Raw genomic sequence first — 24,079 nt, 5'->3', positions numbered from 1 at the left:
ATCTATTTAAAATAAATGCTGTTATTTTGAACTTTTTAATTCAAAGATGAAAAAAATGTATATGGTTTCCACAAAAATATTAAGCAGCACAACCGTTTTCAACATAAGAGATGTTTAGCACCAAATCAACATATTAAAATGATTTCTGAAAGATCATGAGTCGTGATCATCAATGATTTCATCAAATTTCATTTGAATTAAAATATAAACAATTAGAAAAGTTTTGTAATAATATTTTACAATATTACTTTTTATGGTATCATACTTTTTTTACTTACTGACCCCAAACTTTTGAACAGTAGTGTATTAACAATTATTTTGGAGGGGGGAAAAAGTATAATGAAAAAAATTATGTACAAAATATGAATGATAAAATTGCATACTAACAATAAAAAAGTATTTAAATTATATATATTTTATCTATTTAAGATATATTTCAATTTTATCTAAAGATTATAATATATCCCTTTACAACCGTGGTAACATTCACTTTCATTGCATGGAAAACAGCAGCTTGGACAACCTGCTAAAAGACAGGTATAAAGAAAGTCATACAAGTTTCGAAAGATATTGGAGTGATTAAACAATAGCAGCTTTTTAAAATTTTTGGGTGAACTGTCCCTTTAAGCTCACTGGTCCAGATACACATGTGGTCTGGATTACCCACCCCTCCCTGCATTGACTTTTGCAGAAGTTGCTGGGCCCACGCTGTGGAGACTTTTTACAGCTGTCTTTGTCTTTCTTTTGATTTCAACTTGGACTTCACACAGAGGTGCATTATAAAGTCTGTCTAGGGAAGAATCAAGAAGTTAAACTTTCAATAGGTGTTCGGCGGTGCAGAGGCAGTTGCACACACAGTAAAGTTCTCTGAAGCAGAGCGCTCTGGCAGTGGAGGAAACTCTGTGTGAGAATCTTTAAAATGTTCAAGCAGAGGAGCTCGAGGTGAAAACACAGACCTCTTCATGTTTAATTTACAGGGCCTTTTTTTCCTCTCCGGGTGCTCTACATTCTCTGACAGTCAAACGAGGCAACTGTCATTAGTTATAATGGGACCTTATCACACATACTGTTTAAAGGTTAATTCACCTTATGTAATATGCCACTAGTGGATGCAATACTTTATTGGAATAAAAACATAAAAAAGGAATTCAAGTTTTGTTCCACATACTATTCATTATCTATTAAGGCATGCTTGGATCTCTATGCACTATTCAGTAGCAGTGGAGTAATAGTGATGCTCAGGGGTTGTGACATAAATCATTCATTAGCTGTTTTAGCAAACTAGTGAAGAATGCTTTAAAAGATTTGCTGGGAGACGTATCCGTCACGCTCATCAAAATACCTCAACATTATTTGGCACAATACAGTTCAGTAAACTGTTCTGCCTTATCAGCACACATTAAAATGCAAATAAATGCATAAAAAAAGACTAGAAAATGGAATCTGAAAAAAACAAGTGGTGCAGGCCAAGGATAGTTCATACCAGAGGTCACTAATTAGCAGACCTGGTATGAAGTACCATTTATGCAATTTAAAAAGTATATGATGTACAAATGGCATTAAAAATAAGCAGCAGATAAAATCATTTCTTTTGTTGTTGTTGATTTTACCCATTTATTATTTTAAAGTTCCTTGTATGTGACTGAGTTGCATGAATAAAACAGTAAAACAAATCAATAATATTTCCTTTTCAGAAATGTTATTGAATTAATGTAATTAAAGCATTTTATCCTAAACTTTTTTTTTTAAAGTAAATAATTTACATTTATGCAATATAAAATTATATGATGAATATACATGTGGCATCAAAAATAAGCAGCAAATAAAATCATTATTCTTTTGTTGCTGTTGATTTTACCTATTTAATATTTTAAAGGGTAACACCTTATTTTAAGGTGACGTAGTCACATTACTACATTTACTTATTATAGTAATAACAGTAAATTATGCATAATTACAACTAACCCAAAACCAAACCCTAACTCAATAGTGAGTACATGTAGTTAATTAATATTACTCAGTGCGTATTGGATTAAGTACAATGTAACCACGTCACCATTAAAAATAAAGTGTAACCTTTTAAAGTTCCTTGTATCTGACTGAGAAACATGAATAAATTACGAAAACAAATCCAAACGGTCTTTTTTATCTTTCCAGTTCCTTTTCAGAAATGTTGTTGACAGCGCATTTGTTCACTATAACGTTGTACCAACATAGCTGAAACACAACTACTGGAAAACTATGTATTTTTAATACAAGTCTCTTGGTAGCATGAGTAACTTGCGGAAGTTGACCCCGAGCTTGAAAAGAGAGAAGAGAACGACTGGGGGTGAAAGACCAGTGTAAGCATTTTGTGGGCAAATTGGGCAGGAAAGCTGAATATTTGATTTTGATTTTCTGCTTGAATATGTCATAAATATTTAAGAGTAGGGAAGGCCTCCAGAAGTTCCCTCTGCAGGAGGAAAAGTGCAAGGCGCACACACATATGCACATAAATACACATAAATATGCATAAACACAAACACAGCTACATACTGCATCAATTAGGAGCTAATTGATGCATCTAAGTGAGGAAGAGGCTAATTGTGGAACTTCAGGCTTTACATTAATTATGCTTCCTGTGGATGCTGATTTAAGATGTGCAAATCTAGCATTTTGACCCAAAGTACATATAAGTGTTTGTGTTGCCTCCAGCAAGGCAGGTGGTGGTGCACTTGTGCATTAAAGCTTTGATGTAATTGTAACTGTTATTTAGCGTAATGACTAAATGCAGCACTGAATGGATGTTGTGATCAGCGTACCTGAGCGGCCGCAGGGTTCTCAGTAAACGTAGCACCCGCAGCATGCCCAGGATCTTAGTGCCGCTGTTGAAGATCAGGGATACCAGGATGTCAATCACAGAGATCATCACTAGCATGCCATCCAGGACGTTCCAGCTGCTCTTCAGATAGGTCTTCTGCCCAAAACACCAACCCAGAGCAACCACCTTCACAACACCAACAAACAGATATGATTTAAAACACAAACGTTAAATAAAATTTCAATTAAAGCCAAGCTGTGTAAAAAATGTTATGCTAAAAAATGTTCTACAGTTTCTATCCCAAATGAGGCATTTGACGGGTTTATCTGTTTGACCGACCAATGGAAGACGGACAAATTGTGTCATAATAGTCCTAATTTTTGCATATATATACATACATATATATTTATATACATATACACATACATATACATACATATATATATATATATATATATATATATATATATATATACACACACACATATATATATATACATATACATATACATACACATATACACACACACACATACATATACATATATATATACACACACACACATATATATATATACATATACATACACATATACACACACACACATACATATACACACACATATATATATATATATATATATACACATACATATATATACACACACACACACACATACATACATATGCACCCTTCTTTCAAAAATCTTAGAGTGTTAGAAACTCAAAAAAAGAAAATGCACGTGATAAGAAATGTGAGAAAGCTGATGTGTTTGAAATCTGAATTTGGGAAGAAACACTCTTATTCCCCTCAGTTCTTTATTTATTTATTTTCACACTATTGTGGCATTTCTGAGAACATATCAGGTTAGACTGGCATACACCTGGCATATAAAAGGGCTCAGAGGGGAGGAAAAAAGCTGAGATAAACAAACCAGGAGTGAGAATCATCTGACTAAAAAGTGCTAAGCATGAATGCGCAGCTCCTAATGATGTTGCTGGTGAATATATCAAACCACAATGTGATCAGACCTCAAAGTGAACAAAGGCATGTCAGGCAACAAAAGCCAGGAGTTTCAACAGCCCTGTCATCTTTATCCGACCCGGAAAGTTTTTGTCAGTCGCCGTTAATTAACCTCCAGTGAGTACGATTATTCTCTGCCATGATTTTCATTTGAATTCTCTTGGGTGGGCGTGACCTGGCATAAAGCAGGGCCCCAGAATAGAAACCCTAGACCTTTGTGACTGACACCTATGAACTTTTCTGTCTTCTCCAGAGAGGCCTCAACATGTTCTTCCATTTCAACGATAGTCATTTGAATGTCTGGCAGACAACCCCCCACCCCCACCCCCCTACTTAGTATTAAATAGTGTGGTGAAGAGTGGAAAATAGAGATCAGGGCTTACTTAATAGACTTTTCATGTCAGTGTGCTCTTTTTAGGACCTTTATAAGGCAGCATTTGTTCAAATGTTTAATTCAGCTGACTGGCAGCAGTTTAATATTTTGCTGCTGTAGTCTTTGTTTAGACTTTCTAATTGTCAAAGGGAAGCAGTGACTTAAAGGTATAGTTCACACAAAACATGTTGTTCCAAACCTGTATGACTTTCTTTATTTTTATTTTGCAAAACAACAAAAAGGAGAAGTAATTTTTTTTATTCATTTTTTTGTGCAGCAATGAATGGCAACTGAAGATTTCAAGCACCATAAAAGTATAACTTCTGCACTAATCCAAGTCTTCTGAAGCCATACAATAACTTTGTGTGAGGAACAGACTGAAATTGAATTCTGTGATTATGATTATTCTGTGAGCTATTAACTGCTGCAAGTGTATCGCTTCTATTTCTGTTTCAAATAAATTCTGTTCTTTCTATTCATCTGTTCTTTCTATTCGTTCTATTCATAAAAGAATACTGACAGAAAAATGTATTTCCACAAAAATATTGAGCAGCACATGTTTTAATTTTTTTATAAAAATTAGAAATGTTCCTTAATATGAATAGTGCATAAATGTGCCGACAATAACATTTCTGAAAATGAATTTTTATTTTTATTTTGATGATTCCACACACACACATACACGTTGTGATGTATATACCTGTATATATATATATATATATATATATATATATATATATATATAAAATATATATTATATATATATATAAAATATATAAAATATATATTATATATACATATTATATATATACAGGTATATATATATATCAGTTGATTTATTAATAAGATATGATTCCGCAGAATGATTTGTTTATGGATCAGATGTTGCTTCCCAGATAGCAGACGGATGTGGGCCACTTCAGGCAATGATGCGGCACTTCAGGCCTACTTATGGCCCGGACCAAATGTGTCTGAGCCTGAAGTGGCCCACATGTTAAATGGCAAATATGGCCCAAATATTTTAAATCACATGTGGGCCTTTTTAGGCAAAGATGCGGCACTTATGGCATTGTGTAATCTGAATGTGAGCCTAAAGTGGCCCATATGATAAATAATGAATATGGCCCAAATATCACAAACCAAATGTGGGCCACCTATGGCAAAAACGTGGCACAATCAACAATGACTAATCTGGATGTAAACCAAAAATGGCCCACATATGTTTCAGCAAATGTGGCCCAGTTTTCTTAAAACACATCTGGGCCAGTTTTGGCAAAGATATGGCACAGTGGCACTGTCTCATCTGGATGTGAGCCAAAAGTGGCCCACATATGTTTCAGCAAATGTGGCCCAGTTATCTTAAAACACATCTGGGCCAGTTTTGGCAAAGATATGGCTCAGTGGCACTGTCTCATCTGGATGTGAGCCAAAAGTGGCCCACATATAATGCTGCAAATGTGGCCCAGTTATCTTAAAACACATCTGGACCAGTTTTGGCAATGATATGGCTCAGTGAGCACTGGCTCATCTGGATGTGAGCCAAAAGTGGCCCACATATGTTTCAGCAAATGTGGCCCAGTTATCTTAAAACACATCTGGGCCAGTTTTGGCAAAGATATGGCTCAGTGGCACTGTCTCATCTGGATGTGAGCCAAAAGTGGCCCACATATAATGCTGCAAATGTGGCCCAGTTATCTTAAAACACATCTGGGCCAGTTTTGGCAAAGATATGGCACAGTGGCACTGTCTCATCTGGATGTGAGCCAAAAGTGGCCCACATATGTTTCAGCAAATGTGGCCCAGTTATCTTAAAACACATCTGGGCCAGTTTTGGCAAAGATATGGCTCAGTGGCACTGTCTCATCTGGATGTGAGCCAAAAGTGGCCCACATATAATGCTGCAAATGTGGCCCAGTTATCTTAAAACACATCTGGACCAGTTTTGGCAATGATATGGCTCAGTGAGCACTGGCTCATCTGGATGTGAGCCAAAAGTGGCCCACATATGTTTCAGCAAATGTGGCCCAGTTATCTTAAAACACATCTGGGCCAGTTTTGGCAAAGATATGGCTCAGTGGCACTGTCTCATCTGGATGTGAGCCAAAAGTGGCCCACATATAATGCTGCAAATGTGGCCCAGTTATCTTAAAACACATCTGGGCCAGTTTTGGCAAAGATATGGCTCAGTGAGCACTGGCTCATCTGGATGTGAGCCAAAAGTGGCCCACATATAATGCTGCAAATGTGGCCCAGTTATCTTAAAACACATCTGGGCCAGTTTTGGCAATGATATGGCTCAGTGAGCACTGGCTCATTTGGGTGTGAGCCAAAAGTGGCCCACATATGTTTCAGCAAATGTGGCCCAGTTATCTTAAAACACATCTCGGCCAGTTTTGGCAAAGATATGGCTCAGTGGCACTGTCTCATCTGGATGTGAGCCAAAAGTGGCCCACATATAATGCTGCAAATGTGGCCCAGTTATCTTAAAACACATCTGGGCCAGTTTTGGCAATGATATGGCTCAGTGAGCACTGGCTCATTTGGGTGTGAGCCAAAAGTGGCCCACATATGTTTCAGCAAATGTGGCCCAGTTATCTTAAAACACATCTGGGCCAGTTTTGGCAAAGATATGGCTCAGTGGCACTGTCTCATCTGGATGTGAGCCGAAAGTGGCCCACATATAATGCTGCAAATGTGGCCCAGTTATCTTAAAACACATCTGGGCCAGTTTTGGCAAAGATACGGCTCAGTGAGCACTTGCTCATCTGGGTGTGAGCCAAAAGTGGCCCACATATGATGATCCAAATGTGGCCCAGTTATCTTAAAACACATCTGGGCCAGTTTTGGCAAAGATATGGCTCAGTGAGCTCTGGCTCATCTGGGTGTGAACCAAAAGTGGCCCACATATGATGATCCAAATGTGGCCCAGTTATCTTAAAACACATCTGGGCCAGTTTTGGCAATGACATGGCTCAGTGAGCACTGGCTCATTTGGGTGTGAGCCAAAAGTGGCCCACATATGTTTCAGCAAATGTGGCCCAGTTATCTTAAAACACATCTGGGCCAGTTTTGGCAAAGATATGGCTCAGTGGCACTGTCTCATCTGGATGTGAGCCAAAAGTGGCCCACATATAATGCTGCAAATGTGGCCCAGTTATCTTAAAACATATCTGGGCCAGTTTTGGCAAACATATGGCTCAGTGAGCACTGGCTCATCTGGGTGTGAGCCAAAAGTGGCCCACATATGATGATCCAAATGTGGCCCAGTTATCTTAAAACACATCTGGGCCAGTTTTGGCAAAGATATGGCTCAGTGAGCACTTGCTCATCTGGGTGTGAGCCAAAAGTGGCCCACATATGATGATCCAAATGTGGCCCAGTTATCTTAAAACATATCTGGGCCAGTTTGGGCAAAGATGTGGCTCAGTGAGCACTGGCTCATTTGGATTTGAGCCAAAAGTGGCCCACATATGATGCTCCAAATGTTGGCCCAGTTATCTTAAAACATATCTGGGCCAGTTTGGGCAAAGATATGGCTCAGTGAGCACTGGCTCATCTGGATGTGAGCCTAAAGTGGCCCATATGATAAATAATGAATATGGCCCAAATATCACAAGCCAAATGTGGGCCACCTATGGCAAAAACGTGGCACAATCGACAATGACTGATCTGGATGTAAACCAAAAATGGCCCACATATGTTTCAGCAAATGTGGCCCAGTTTTCTTAAAACATATCTGGGCCAGATTTGGCAAAGATATGGCTCTGTGAGCACTGGCTCATCTGGGTGTGAGCCAAAAGTGGACCACATATGATGCTCCAAATGTGGCCCAGTTATCTTAAAACATATCTGGGCCAGTTTGGGCAAAGATATGGCTCAGTGAGTACTGGCTCATCTGGGTGTGAGCCAAAAGTGGCCCACATATAATGCTGCAAATGTGACCCATTTATCTTAAAACATATCTGGGCCAGTTTTGGCAAAGATATGGCTCAGTGAGCACTATCTCATCTCGATGTGAGGCAAAAGTGGCCCCCATTTGACATGGCAAATATTGCCCAAATAATTAATTACAATTTGGGAAATATATACGGCACAGTCAGCATTGCAGGGTGTAAGTCTAACTTGGCTCACATTCGACATGGCAAATATTCTTTGTGTTTCCCAAAAATTAAAACCTACGTGGTAAGTCCATTTCTGGATTCGATGCCACACTTCTGAAAATGGCTAATTTAGCTTAAAAGGGACAAAGATTGAACCTGTAATGGGCTGAATATTTTTTAAACATTTTTTTAAAAACATTGAACAATATTTTTTGGTATGGATGGAGTAGACACTTAGGCTGGATGTGAGGCTACATGTACATCTATGACATATATGCTATTGCTAACATATGTTTTGTAGTACAGTGTCTAGAAAAGTTCAAGTGTCTAGGTTCAAACTTATGAAGACTTTTTATGGTTTTGGGATGTGCAAGAAGATACTTTAGTTGCTGTTTGTGCAAAGCTTGGGGCACAATGATTTTGCCAAGTACATGCTCCTGTATCAATATATTTAGTTGATCTTGGAACAACATTACTGTCCATAAAAATAGTCCTAACCCTAACCCTAACCCTAACCCTAAACCTACAATCAGAGGGAAATGATAATAACATTGATCTAAAAGCATGGTTGTAAGCCTAAACTTGACACAACTGCAAACTTCAAATCTAATTGGTTGAATGCTGTTCCAGGATCAACAAAGATGTTAAGCCAGGAACATGTTGTATGTAGCCTACTCTGTGTAACCTTGCTTATCTTGCTAGCAGTGTCATCTAACTTCTAGAGCAGACCTGGACAAACTTCCACTGGGGCCTCAAGATGACTTAAAATTATGACAAAACTAAATCCACCAATGAGAAAAGATATTTCTCATTATTTGGCTATTTTTATAACAAATGTACAGGATTTGTTGTGGAGAATATAAGGGGACATTGAAGTCAAAAAGGTTGCGATTCACTGTTCCTAGGTGTGTCAAAGTGACCCCACAAAGGGTAATATTTTAAACTCCCTTAAAATATTTAAATATGTAAAATATTATATTATGTTAAATGTATTATGTATAATATTATATTATATTAAATGTTTATATATATATATATATATATATATATATATATATATATATATATATATATATATATATAAACAATATTTTATTCTAAATAAACCTTAAATTTTTCTTACATTTCTGGCTAAATATAATTGACATTTATACAACTGTCATCTTTAGGCTATAAACAATCTTTATTAAAGATTAAAAAATGATAATACTAATTGACACTATAATTGATGAAATACAATTAAATGAAGATGACAAATCAGCAGAACCTGCTATGAGAAAATATTATTTTGATATGTTTTCTTGAATACTTTTTCAAAGCCCTGCATTCATGACAAAATGTTCCCACTTTTTTGCTGATTAGAGATAAGATCTATTATGTTTAACTATAATATTTACTGCATTTGTAGTTGTCTGTGAAGAAAAAAAAAAGCTAACTGACGATTTTCCAGTTCACGGCCCTTTAAATTTAAACGTTGCCGGAAAGCGCGAAAAAGGCGCTCAAAACCAAAACGTCAGAGGATTGTCAGGAGGACGGAGGACGGATACTGCTACCAGTACTGCAAAAAGTCAAGGTAAGACATAATCCATAAATGTTTCTTTTTGTTAGCGATTGCTTCGTTATATCAAGTTGGAGTCTGCATGTTGTGTTATATAGAGTCGGTGGAATAATTTATATTCGAAGTTACATTATTTTGGCAGTTCAACTCTAAGCTAGATCTATTATGGTTGTCACGAATGCGAAATGAACTAGTATCGATTGCTCGGCGCGCCATTAACGTTACATTTAGATTTGCTCATGTTATCACTCTCCCAACCTTTAGTCAGTTCTGCACGGTTAAAGTATTTTAAAACTCGTGTCTTATTTTGGCACAACAATGAAAAAAAAATAAAAATAATAATATAGTGTAATTTGACATTCATGTTTATACATTGGACATAATACTGCACTAGTTGTATTACTTTGTGACAGCAATGTTTCATTAACCCTAGGAATAATGCACAAATAAATAAATAAAAAACTACATGCTTTTTCTTACAATAAAAGCTTGATTACAAAGTAACAATAATAGATGGTTTGGGTTCAGGTAGACTATTTAAAAGTTGGGTCAGGTATTAGGCTATTCCTCTATGTATTTCACATTTTTATTATACCCTAGTAATTATAAAATTAACATTAGTTGGCCTGCTTTATGTTTTGAGTCATATGTTTTAGAGGTCGACCGATATGGTTTTTTTCAGGCCGATGCCGATGCCGATCTTTTGAAATGCGGGTCGGCCGATGGCCGATAAATGCTGCCGATTTATTTTGGCCGATATTTGGCCGATTATGTGCTTGTTTTTAACCTCTATTTGAAAGATAAAATGTAACACAAATAATTTCTTAAGATAGACAAGATTTTTCAACAAAAACATTTATTGAACACTTTACCAATCTGCACTTGTACAAAAGACAAAAAGACCTTGAGATATGTTTGGTAATTGTACCTGAATGAATTGAAAATTAATTTGCTACATTTCAGATTAATATATTTGTTTTCCTTAACATTTGAATTAACAGTAACTTAAACACTTTGCAGTTTGAATGATGTCCTGATAAACAAAATGACGGAGTATGTTTTTATGTTTCCACTGTTCGATCGCGCCCCACACACACACACACACACACACACACACACACACACACACACGCGCGCGTTTGCACACAAATATAAGTAAACACTTTGCGACTTTAAACTCACGCGACTTTTCGATCTCGATCGCGCCCGCGCCTCTCTCTCTCTCACACACACACAACGCATTGCAATCTTTACATCGCAGCCGGAGCTAAAGCGGAGCTACAGATTAGGTGTCCCTAAAGAACCCGCGTATCTAACAGTAGTTCCGCATTACTTTGCACGCGAGTTTTATTTATTTTTATAGCGTGTATTCTCCGTGGAAATTTATACACCGAACCGTGACGCCTGTACCATTTCGGTTCAATACGAATACATGTACCGTTCCACCCCTAGTCTACAGTGAAATACAGTCACACATTACACTACTGTTTGGCCAGCATTTTAACCGTGTTTAATCCAGCTACTAGCTAACGGAATGTTAAAGTTAACTGCTGACTAGTGTCAAGTGCAGCGAAGCGATATTTCTGTTATTCTAACGTCCGTTTTCAGAGCATCCAAGAGAAGCACAGGCATAACAGTAGCACTGATATGAAGCACAGAAATGCGCGTTGATATTCGGTCCGGTAAATAACGGTCGTTAAGGCACCAGTGCCGTATTAGCACTGGGTCTGTCTGTAGCTACCCAACCCTAGCAAAGCAAAGCCAGTCCTTCACTAGCATATAGTTGGTCTCTTTTTTTTATTACTTACTTCTCTGCATTGAGTGACAACCCTCTCAAATATAAGACACACAACAGAACAAATAAAAGTCTCAGATTCACTGTCTGTAAATTCTTGCTTACTTATTTTGTGACATGATCGCAACCCTTCTGCTGTGCTAATGCAACCTCAACTACGCTATCAATTTCAAATTCGCCTATTCATGTTTTTTCTCTAAGTTGGCAGTAACATATCAAAAGTTTTTAATTAAATATAAAGGAGTTTTCTCCAAGGAACTTAGCTCCTTCCTTAAGCACTGGATGAGGTCTGCTCACTCTGCTGGAGAATGACTCTGGGCGCAGCGTGCGTCGAACGCGTGTTCCACAACAACAACACTAGGCTGCCCACAGATGCGCCTGCCTAATAATCGGCTTGATACACTTGGATATTGGCCGATGCCGATTATGTTAAAAATGCAAAAAATCGGCCGATCAATCGGCCGACCGATCAATCGGTCGACCTCTAATATGTTTTAACCTTAATAACATGTGTCAATGTGATTTGCTACAGAAAACTGCGGGTGGGAATAAAATAGCCTACAGTTTAAAACACATCTAGTGTGTTTGCTGCCAAAAAGACCCTTTTTTTTAGTTTCATCTGACCATAGAATCTGGTCCCTTTTGAAGTTCTAGTCGTGTCTGACAACTGAATATGCTGGAGTTTAATTTTAGCGGAGCGAGGAGGATTTTTCTTGAAACCCCCCCAAACAACATGTGGAGATGTAAGTTTTTTTTTTTTTTTTTTTTTTTTTTTTTTTTAGGCTTTCTGACCCCAAGACTCCAGTAATCTCTGCAATTCTCCATCTGTGATCCTTGGAGAGTCTTTGGCCACTCAAACTCTCCTCCTCACCGTCCATTAAGACAATATAGACACACGTCCTCTTCCTGGCAGATTCGTAACATCATTAGTTGATTATAACTTCTTAATTATTGCCTTGATGGTCAAAATGGGGATTTTCAATTCTTTAGCTATTGTCTTACAGCCACTTTCTATTTTGTGATGTTCAACAATCTTTTGTTGCACATCAGAACTATATTCTTTGGTTTTACTCATTGTGATGGATGATTCAGGGAATTTGGCCTTTGTGTTTCCTCATATTTAAACTCCTGTGAAACAAGAAGTCATAGCTGGACAGTTTCATGTTCCTAGTCACCCTGGTGTGCTAAAAAAAGATAAATATTAATGGGAATATACTTCTGAGATATTTTACTCGTAAACAAAATCTAGAGGTGTCAATAATTGTGGCCAATGTGTATTGGAGATAAACATTTATTTCATAATGTGATTTCCATTTTTTGACGCAGTCCGATCTTCCTAGCAGGAATCAAACTTGTTCCTTTTGGGCATCTGGAAGCAAAGAGTGTCCTTGGCCATGGCCAAAATGTTCTTTATATTGGCGCTGGCTAACTATGCATTAACTATGCGCTAATGCTTGTGTTAGCTAATTGGGTCCTAAGATTGAAGTTGTGTAGTCCATCCTTGCATTTACAATGTTATATTTTTTTAGGAACTGTCAGAAACAACAGACTGACAGCTGCGGCCACCGATCAAGAGATCGAATCATTTATTAAAAAATGGCTTCATCTTGCAAGTGACCGAGACAGAGGGAGAAGAGAAAGAGAGAAATGGAGGAGGGTCCAAGACACCAGTAAGTCAGTTACATTGTGTTTTTGCTAGATGTGTATAATACCATGGTCTGTCTTAATACTTTATTCTGATTGGCTGCAAGGTGTAGCCTAGCCATTTGTAACACTTTACAAGTTAACATTAGTTAACTACTTTAGTTAACATGTGGCATGAACAATTCTTCTTCAGTATTTATTAGGGGTGGAACGGTACATGTATTCGTATTGAACCGAAACGGTACGGCGTCACAGTTCGGTGCATGAATATACACGGAGAATACACGGTATAAAAATAAATAAAACTTGCGTGCAAATTAATTAATGTAAAGCGGGACTACTGTTAAATACGCATGTTCTTTAGGGACACCTAATCTGTAGCTCCGCCTTAGCTCTGAAGCTCTGTGTCTATAATGAACAGGCTGCGATGTCAAGATTGCAATACTGGAATATGTTGTGTGCGTGCGTGTGTGAGAGAGAGATCGAGGCGCGGGCGCGATCGAACAGTGGAAACATAAAAACATACTTCATCATTTTGTTCATACAGGACATCATTCAAACTGCAAAGTGTTTACTTATATTTGTGTACACTTGCAATAAAACACAACATTGTGCTTTTGTCAAACTGTAAACTCTTGTCAAACTGTAACCTACAACTGTCACCCAACCAAAATATCTCTCTCTCTCTCTCTCTCTCTCTCTCTCTCTCTCTCTCTCTCTCTCTCTCTCTCTCTCTCTCTCTCTCTCTCTCTCTCTCTCTCTCTCTCTCACACACACACACACACACACACACACACTGTTTAAAAGCAAAAAATATTTATCCAACCCCATTTAAAAACAGTCTGTGGGTGCCATCTTTTGGACATTCATCATATTGCATTGGTTTTCATTTCTTGTCCTAAAAATAAACAGAGCACTAATTTGTTTATTTTTAAGTTACACATTCTACATTGATTAAAAAAGAAAATCAAATGTGTTTTTAATGGTAGTATTATTTTATACAGAAATAAATTATGTATAATTAACATGAGAATAAAGTTAGTGTTAATTAAAATTTTAAGGAAAACAAATATATTGATCTGAAATGTAGCAAATTTATTTTAAATTCATTCAGGTACAATTACAAAACATATCTCAAGGTCTTTTTGTATTTTTATTAATTTAATTAATAAACTAATTATAAAAAACTATTGTCAATGCACTACAAATAAACTGGTTCTATGCCTTTACTTTATTAATAAAACTTTTTTAAAAAATACAAGGCTTAAAGGAGAACTCCAGTCAATTTTAACATTGAGCAATTTTTTTTGTAAATTTGGAGTGCTGTCAGTACAGAGAACAACGACAAAAATCGGTGTTGCCTACACCGTGTTATCCTCTTTAAAATTTGCACCCTGTTGACTTAAATGGGGCAAATTTTAAACCTGCTTTTAGCCTCTTAACATCCTTGATGTGTCATTACAAGTGCACCAGCCATGTAAGTGATTTTATTCAGAGTGAACAAGGTGAATCTGACTGCAGTAGATGTGAAAGATATGAATAAAAGTGATGTTAATTCAGCCAGCGCACATTTATTTACTTCCTGTTTTCGGTCTAAGTCCACATTAGTCGATTGTCGAGTTCACGCGCGTGATCATAGGTAACTAAGAAACAGTGGAGAACTCGACAATCGACTACTGTGGACTTCGACCGAAAACAGGAAGTAAATAAATGTGCGCTGGCTGAATTAACATCACTTTTATTCATATCTTTCACATCTACTGCTGTCAGATTCACCGTGTTCACTCTGAAAGAATCACACACAGTAGAGGCTAAAAGCAGGTTTAAAACTTGCCCCATTTTAGTCAACAGGGTGCAAGTTTTAAAAAGAGGATAACTCTGTGTAGGCAACACCGATTTTTGTCGTTGTTCTCTGTACTGACAGCACTCCAAATTTACAAAAAAATTAGCTCAATGTTAAAATTGACCGGAGTTCTCCTTTAAAGGGATACTCCACCGTTTTTTCATATTAAACTATGTTATTCCCTTAACTAAGACGAGTTGATACATACCTCTCTCGTCTCAGTGCGTGCACTAAATCGCTCTGTCTTGTGGCGAAACTTTGTTAGCACTTAGCTTAGCCCAGTTCATTCAATATGGGCCAAGCAGAGAAGCTACCAAACACATCCCACACGTTTTCCCTATTTAAATACAGTTACTCGCGTAGTGTAACTCGCAACGTTTTGTTTTGTGTCACCGTCCTAGGTCGAGTTACACTACGCGAGCAACTGTATTTAAATAGGGAAAACGTGGAGGTGTTTGGTAGCTTCTCTGCTTGGCCCATATTGAATGAACTGGGCTAAGCTAAGTGCTACTAAAGTTTCGCCGCAAGACAGAGCGATTTAGTGCACACACTGAGACGAGAGAGGTATGTATCTTAGTTAAGGGAATAACATAGTTTAATATGAAAAAACGGTGGAGTATCCCTTTAAGGCATTTATTTTCCTTTGGTGGTACAGCCTACAGACATGCACAAGAAAAAAAAAATGCCTTCTACATTTTTGTTTTGCTTTTCCCTCCATTGTACAGAACTCGTACCGAACCGTGATGTCCGAACCGAGGCATGAACCAAACCATGACTTCTGTGTACCGTTTCACCCCTAGTATTTATTAATCGTAATTAATGCTAATTGTGATGCTTACTAATGCATTACTAAAATCAAAAGTTGTATTTGTTAACATTAGTTAATGCACTGTGAACTAACATGATCAAACAATGATTGACTGTAACTTTAAGAAAGCTTAATAAATAATGTAGTTAATGTTAGTTACTAGTTAATACATTAACTAATGTTAACAAATAAGACCTTACAGTGTTACCAAACCGTTTAATGCACTGGTAGTTCCAGTCCATTTATTCACCATTCAGTATTAATGTGCTGCTTTGATTAAACAGGGGTGCAAACAGCGCGCTTTTCGGCGCCTCCCGCTTTTTTCACGTCAGTTTGGGTGACTTGTGTGAATCGTGCAGATCCGAAGAGTTTTTTTTTAAGGAGGGGGGAGGGGGGGGGGGTTTGAGAGGGTCTGATTATAATTTAACCAACAGCAATTCTGGATTGCGTCCACCAACAAGTAAATAGGAAATAAGCGAATCAGAACACTGCGCGTCAAACCAGCAGTATGTGCGCAAGCGTGAACCACTAGTGTTTCTGTCTCACTCTGGATCTGCCGCTGCATCACATTTCTCTCTGTGCGGCGTGGAGTGTCCGTTTTTATGTCGGCTCTCAGGTTAACTGGTTAGAGCTTGTGTTAGAGCACAATGCCTGCGTGACACACACACTTCTCGAGCCGCGCCAAAACCGCGTGCTAGAAATAGAACCGCAACCGAGCCTATTTTTCACGCGACACGCACGAGTGTTGGAAGTTTTCAGACAAAATAGAAGGCGCAAATACATATTAATAAATTACATTTTGATGCTTGAAAGTCTCTCGGTTTTGACAAATGCATATATAATTGTAATTTAAAAAATAGGCCTAATTATCGATTTTCAAATATTGCCCCTGTCAGTAGGCCTACAGAACGAAATATTCTGTAGCCTATTTTGCCGTCAATACTGCTGACGTTGTCTTTGCTGTATCAGGCTATATATATTATGTTTAACATCCAAATGTAGATGGTCTGTCGGCGCACAGAGCCACGCAGTCGCAGACAGCACGTGAAGTTCGTGAACACCGAATTCCCTTTTCTTTCTTTTCTATTTGTGTTTGAACTGACATGTGCACGAAAAAATAAGCCAGTGTCCGTCTCAACGAGTTTCCCCGTAAACGCAGTCAAAATAAAACGGATGCGTGTCATTACCGGTATTAGATACGTGCATTCGTCTTAAAGGGACAGCACCCAATATACCTGCAGCTGTTTGTGTCACCAAAGTTAATCAAACAACAAAAGAGAAAGAGAAAAATCACGTTTTGTCAAAAGATAAACTGTATTAATACTTAATACAGTTTATTTACCTGAAAAACATAAAGCACTGCTTTATTTCTCGTGTATTTGTGTTTTATTGTATTTATATTTGTATTTTGTTTATTAGTTTATATGCAGATGCACTAGGCCTACCCTACACAATTACCCCAATCATCCTAGAATTATTAATTCTTTACAAAAAGAGCTATTCAAATTATCAGGTGAAATTGTTTTCAGGAAGTAGCAGTAAAGCAAGAAGAAGAAGTGCAAGATTTTTCTAAATTTCATTTGACTCTATGTGCCTATAGGGGTGGGTTGGGGATGGTGGCAATGTAGTATCTGGATATTTGCCGCGGGACGAGGGCTTCGATTACCTCTCTCTTTTTTGACCATACATGTGTTTGCACCCCTGATTAAAGCACAGAGACAGCTGTTTTTAAAGTTTTTAAAACTTGCAGCTTCACTATTAGTAAATAGACGGTGTATAGACGCAGGTAATTCCTGAACGCATCTCTCACTACAGTGCCTGCTTTTTTTGTTTTGTATTTATTTATTTATTTTATTTTTTTATTATATTTTGTTTAGGGCTTTTTTATTTAATTTGGCTTCTAAGTAGTTGTGTGTGTGTTTGTTTTGTACTTCAACACTATTGTATTATCAGTGTTCTGTTACTGATTCAACAGTTTTTGTTTTTTTTCATTTGTGTATCCAATAAAGGCTTGCAAGATTGCCATGATGCAGATGGGCCCAGTCAAGGAGGTCAAATTCTATCATTTTGGATGGTTCCATTTGCCAAGGTTTTGTAGCGTGTTAACTTCTGTGTTGTCTGTTTGTTTTTTTGGATGACCAAGGCTACTGGAAACATGTTTTGTTTTTATTTAGTTTTTACTATGCTTTCTATATTTTGTGTTTGTTTATTGTTGGGTTTTTTTTTGGTTTGTTTTTTTGTTTAGATTGCTTTCCAGTTTTGAAAATGTAAACTTGCAGTGGGTTGTTCTTTGGCAATATTAATAAATGATGCAAATGTTTTCAGAAATGTGTTTGAATCATCTGTTGTAACTTATCTTAACATAAAGAGGGGCCATTTTTACATTTCTCTTTTCTGTATGTTGGATATTGTTGATGCAGAGTTCACTTAGTGTCAGTGATAGTCAGTCACTGAGTTTCCCAAAGTTTAAATGGCACAGCATGCACACACAAAAACACACATTTAAGGCTTATTTAGTTCATTCTTGGCTAATATGTGGCTGAACAAATGGCCTGCTTGTGGCCCAGATCTGGTAAACAGGAGTGGACCACCCAAGTGCCATCATTTCAGGTATACATACAAGGTGTCGAATCTGGGCCCGAATTAAAATGAACTGTGGCTCAGATTTGTGCCAGTTCTGCTTCATTTGTTTTGTTTATGGCTGACATGTGGCATTGCTATGGTTTAATTGTGGCCCAAATCTGGCAAACAGGAGCGGACCCCCCAAGTGCCATCATTTTCATCTGGCCCACATACCGCGTGGAATGATGGCACTTGGGCGGTCCGCTCCTGTTTGCCGGATATGGGCCACAATTAAGCCATAGCAATGCCGCATATCAGCCGTAAACAAAACAAATGAAGCAGAACTGGCCCATATCTGGCCCAGACACCAAAGTTGCTGTGGCCCAGATCCGGCCCACACTTGACACTTTCATCTGGCCCACATACCGTGTGGAATGATGGCACTTGGGCGGTCCGCTCCTGTTTGCCAGATGTGGGCCACAATTAAGCCATAGCAATGCCGCATGTCAGCCGTAAACAAAACAAATGAAGCAGAACTGGCCCATATCTGGCCCAGACACCAAAGTTGCTGTGGCCCAGATCCGGCCCACACTTGACACTTTCATCTGGCCCACATACCGCGTGGAATGATGGCACTTGGGCGGTCCGCTCCTGTTTGCCAGATATGGGCCACAATTAAGCCATAGCAATGCCGCATGTCAGCAGTAAACAAAACAAATGAAGCAGAACTGGCCCATATCTGGCCCAGACACCAAAGTTGCTGTGGCCCAGATCCGGCCCACACTTGACACTTTCATCTGGCCCACATACCGCGTGGAATGATGGCACTTGGGCGGTCCGCTCCTGTTTGCCGAATATGGGCCACAATTAAGCCATAGCAATGCCGCATATCAGCCGTAAACAAAACAAATGAAGCAGAACTGGCCCATATCTGGCCCAGACACCAAAGTTGCTGTGGCCCAGATCCGGCCCACACTTGACACTTTCATCTGGCCCACATACCGCGTGGAATGATGGCACTTGGGCGGTCCGCTCCTGTTTGCCAGATATGGGCCACAATTAAGCCATAGCAATGCCGCATGTCAGCCGTAAACAAAACAAATGAAGCAGAACTGGCCCATATCTGGCCCAGACACCAAAGTTGCTGTGGCCCAGATCCGGCCCACACTTGACACTTTCATCTGGCCCACATACCGCGTGGAATGATGGCACTTGGGCGGTCCGCTCCTCTTTGCCGGATATGGGCCACAATTAAGCCATAGCAATGCCGCATGTCAGCCGTAAACAAAACAAATGAAGCAGAACTGGCCCATATCTGGCCCAGACACCAAAGTTGCTGTGGCCCAGATCCGGCCCACACTTGACACTTTCATCTGGCCCACATACCGCATGGAATGATGGCACTTGGGCGGTCCGCTCCTGTTTGCCGGATATGGGCCACAATTAAGCCATAGCAATGCCGCATGTCAGCCGTAAACAAAACAAATGAAGCAGAACTGGCCCATATCTGGCCCAGACACCAAAGTTGCTGTGGCCCAGATCCGGCCCACACTTGACACTTTCATCTGGCCCACATACCGTGTGGAATGATGGCACTTGGGCGGTCCGCTCCTGTTTGCCGGATATGGGCCACAGTCAAGTGTGGGCCTGATGTGGGCCAGTTCTGCTTCATTTGTTTTGTTTACGGCTGACATGCGGCATTGTTATGGCTTAATTGTGGCCCACATCTGGCAAACAGGAGCGGACCGCCCAAGTGCCATCATTCCGCGCGGTATGTGGGCCAGATGAAAGTGTCAAGTGTGGGCCGGATCTGGGCCACAGCAACTTTGGTGTCTGGGCCAGATATGGGCCAGTTCTGCTTCATTTGTTTTGTTTACGGCTGACATGCGGCAGTGCTATGGCTTAATTGTGGCCCATATCCGGCAAACAGGAGCGGACCGCCCAAGTGCCATCATTCCGCGCGGTATGTGGGCCAGATGAAAGTGTCAAGTGTGGGCCAGATCTGGGCCACACCAATTTTGCTATCTGGGTTCTGTCATAAATGTGTCAAGGAGAGCTAGGACTGATTTAAATATTTTCTGTGCATAACACCTTTACACTTTTATGATGCTTTTGCATGTTTATTTTTTTTTTAAGCTCGTTCATTCTAACTGCACGGAAAAGAGTGACAATCACAGCATTGTAAACTCCTTTTAAGTGGAATTACGAAAGTCATACAGCTTTGCAACAACAAGAAGGTGAGTAAATAATGACAGAAGTTTCATTTTTGGCTGAACTGCCTTTTTAAAGTACAGTAAAAAGGCTGCAAGCCTGGTTATCTGAAAAGCCAGTGACAGGACATGTTTTCACCAGACTCCATTAGCCCAGCTGATCTAAGAGAGAGGCACTATAAAAGCCACAGGGAACTGAAGTTAGTCTGCTTTTGGCTGGTATTCTAGCCCAGGCGATGTGTTAGTTCACCCTCTGTCAGAGAATACACCACACAGAGACAAATGCCAACCCCGTCACCTACCTTTATTGTCATTTCGGTCACAAAGATGGCAGTAAATATGTAGTTGGACAACGTCAGGAAGATGCGTTCCTGCGGAGAGAACCAGACAAGCAGGGAAAGTGACGAGTGAGTCAGTGCTGGATCAGAGAAGATTCATATGTGTGTGTGTGTGGCATAACACATTAGAGGTGTCTCCTGTGAAGGCATCTATTGGACTAAGACTCTGCCCACGCTTTACTCCACGGGCATTAACATCACATACTCACACCGCATGCAATACATTTCATCCAGCATCCTTGCTGGATACTACTAGATAACACAGTGGGTAACAAATGGATAAGTAACAGCTTCATGACTGAAACTATCTCTCTGAAGTCCAAATAAGTAAATCAAATCTAAAAAATCATTATCAAAGACATAAAAGAAAATAACGATAAAATAAATTCTTAAAGGGGTCATATCATATATATATATATATATTGAATGTACAAAATGTTAGTCAAGTATCCTGTGGCAAAACACCCCTTATTTGTCTTATGACCATTTACTATCATCTGACCCCAAAAATGGGGAAAATAAATTTGCCTTCAAGAATTTGTATTTGTATTTTCTGGCAGTGTTTTTCACCCAGCATCGCACCTCTGGAAATAAACCTTTACTGTCCCAGTTCTGGGTAGATTAATTAGGAATTATAGTTGGTTACTAATTCCAAATTACATGACAAAAATTTTAGTTAGTAACGTAATAGCCTACATTGCATCACACATTTAAGGTAATATAATCGGACTACTTTTAGATTACTTTTGACCTGACCTATGATATAAAACACAAAGAGAAAGAAAAGATATCCCTTTCTTATCAGCAACATGAACCGCATTAAATATCATATTACGACAGGGTTCCCAGATTGGGGTTTGTGATGGAACTGCAAATGATTTTGATTTGATGTTTGTTTGTTTCCATTTGCATTTGAAGTAAACAGACGTGAGATTAGGTCCACAAACATCAAATTAAATGACACCGCAGACACAAGAACCTCCCGCTCCCCCTGCCCTCTGTTTGTGCCACACAGCCTTCCCACGCAGCAGGTGCTGTCCTCACCAGCTCTCTACTCTGACCTGAGCCAGGACTGTTTGTTCCTCTTTCTATAGCAGACAGTAACACTGTCAACAGACTCCATCCTCATGCTCTCATATGACTCAATCTAGAGACTCCTGTGTAATGACTCACCCGACCAGAAACACCATCGTCACAGGTCAATTAACATTCTGATATACAGAAAGAGCCATGTGTTCGTAAGGAGTGAAATAGTTCCCTTAAACGGATCAGTGTATTATTGTTCATCTCATGTTTAACAACTCCTCTGAAAATATAAAATGTCAATTTATGTAAATTCTGTGTATTTCAGAGTCACCAGAAGAAACTGTTCAAAACTTTGGGGTCAGTAAGATTTTTTTTAAAGAAAATAATGTTTTTTTATTGTTTTGTTCTAGCAAGGATGCATTAAATTGATCAAAAATGACAGTAAAGACATTTATACTGTTACAAAATTTCAAATACATTTGTTTGTAAAAAAAAAAAAAAAAAATATTTTGAACTTTCTAGTCATCAAAGAATACTGAAAATAAATATGTATCATGATTTCTAGAACAATGTAAGGCAGCACAACTGTTTTCAACATTGATAATAATAAGAATTTTTGCTTGAACACCAAATCAGCATATTAGAATAATCTCTGAAGGATCATGTGACACCACCACAGAAATAAATTATACTATAAAATATGTTACAATCTAAAATTGTAAAAATTTGAATTGCCATGGTGGTGAAAAAATATGGGATTGGAGGAAAAAAGTATTTCTCAATGCTTTTGCGTTCTCTCGCAAACGATTTGCATTCCTGAGAGAAACTTTGCGTTCCCTCGCAAAACAAGTTGTGTTCCCCCAAAAACGTTGCGTTCCCTCGCAAAACATTCGCGTTCCCCCGAGAAACTTTGAGCTCCCGCCGCAAACCATTTGTGTTCCCCGAGAAACTTTGAGCTCCCGCCGCAAACCATTTGTGTTCCCCGAGAAACTTTGAGCTCCTGCCGCAAACCATTTGTGTTCCCCGAGAAACTATGCGTTCTCTGGCAAAACATTTGCATTCCCACGAAAAACGTTGCGCTCCCCCGCAACACATTTGTATTCCCAAAGAAACTTTGCGTTCCCTCGCAAAACAAGTTGTGTTCCCCCAAAAACTTTGCGTTCCCTCACAAAACAAGTTGCGTTCCCCCGAGAAACTTTGCGTTGCCTCGCAAAACATTTGCGTTCCCCCGAGAAACTTTGAGCTCCCGCCGCAAAACATTTGTGTTCCCCGAGAAACTTTGAGCTCCCGCCGCAAAACATTTGCGTTCCCCGAGAAACTATGCGTTCTCTGGCAAAACATTTGCATTCCCACGAAAAACGTTGCCCTCCCCCACAACACATTTGTATTCCCAAAGAAACTTTGCGTTCCCTCGCAAAACAAGTTGTGTTCCCCCTAAAACTTTGCGTTCCCTCACAAAACAAGTTGTGTTCCCCCAAAAACTTTGCGTTCCCTAACTTCCCTCGCAAAACATTTGCGTTCGCCCGAGAAACTTTGCGTTGCCTCGCAAAACATTTGCGTTCCCCCGAGAAACTTTGAGCTCCCGCCGCAAAACATTTGCGTTCCCCGAGAAACTATGCGTTCTCTGGCAAAACATTTGCATTCCCACGAAAAACGTTGCGCTCCCCCGCAACACATTTGTATTCCCAAAGAAACTTTGCGTTCCCTCGCAAAACAAGTTGTGTTCCCCCAAAAACTTTGCATTCCTACGAAAAACTTTGCGTTCCCTCGCAAAACATTTGCGTTCCCCGAGAAACTTTGCATTCCCTCGCAAAACATTTGCATTTCTCAAAGAAACTTTGCGTTCCCTCACAAAACATTTGTGTTCCCCCGAGAAACTTTGTGTTTGCTCACAGAACTTTTGTGTTAGCTCACAAAGAACTCAACATTTTGCGAGCAAATGCAACATTTCTCGAGGAAACGCAAAACATTTGCGAAAGAATGCGAAAGCATTGACAC

General features: G+C 39.1%; 1 protein-coding gene across 3 annotated transcripts in view; it reads right to left on the bottom strand.

Moving 5' to 3' along the window:
• The window catches only part of cacna1g (calcium channel, voltage-dependent, T type, alpha 1G subunit), a 143,086-nt gene that overhangs the window by 53,201 nt on the left and 65,806 nt on the right, over window positions 1–24,079 (bottom strand). For all 3 annotated transcript variants that reach the window (XM_084434385.1, XM_084434383.1, XM_084434384.1), the window contains 2 exons: window positions 21,020–21,088; window positions 2,802–2,986 (listed from right to left, as the gene is read on the bottom strand). In XM_084434385.1, the coding sequence (XP_084290511.1) occupies window positions 2,802–2,986; window positions 21,020–21,088 (254 nt within the window). The remainder of the gene's footprint in view (window positions 1–2,801; window positions 2,987–21,019; window positions 21,089–24,079) is intronic.

The sequence above is a fragment of the Rutilus rutilus genome (genome assembly GCF_951802725.1).
Source record: "Rutilus rutilus genome assembly, chromosome: 16".
In the NCBI taxonomy this organism is placed as follows: domain Eukaryota; kingdom Metazoa; phylum Chordata; class Actinopteri; order Cypriniformes; family Leuciscidae; genus Rutilus; species Rutilus rutilus.
The sequence above is the reverse complement of the archived record's forward strand: the minus strand, read 5'-3'. Positions and strand labels throughout refer to the sequence as shown.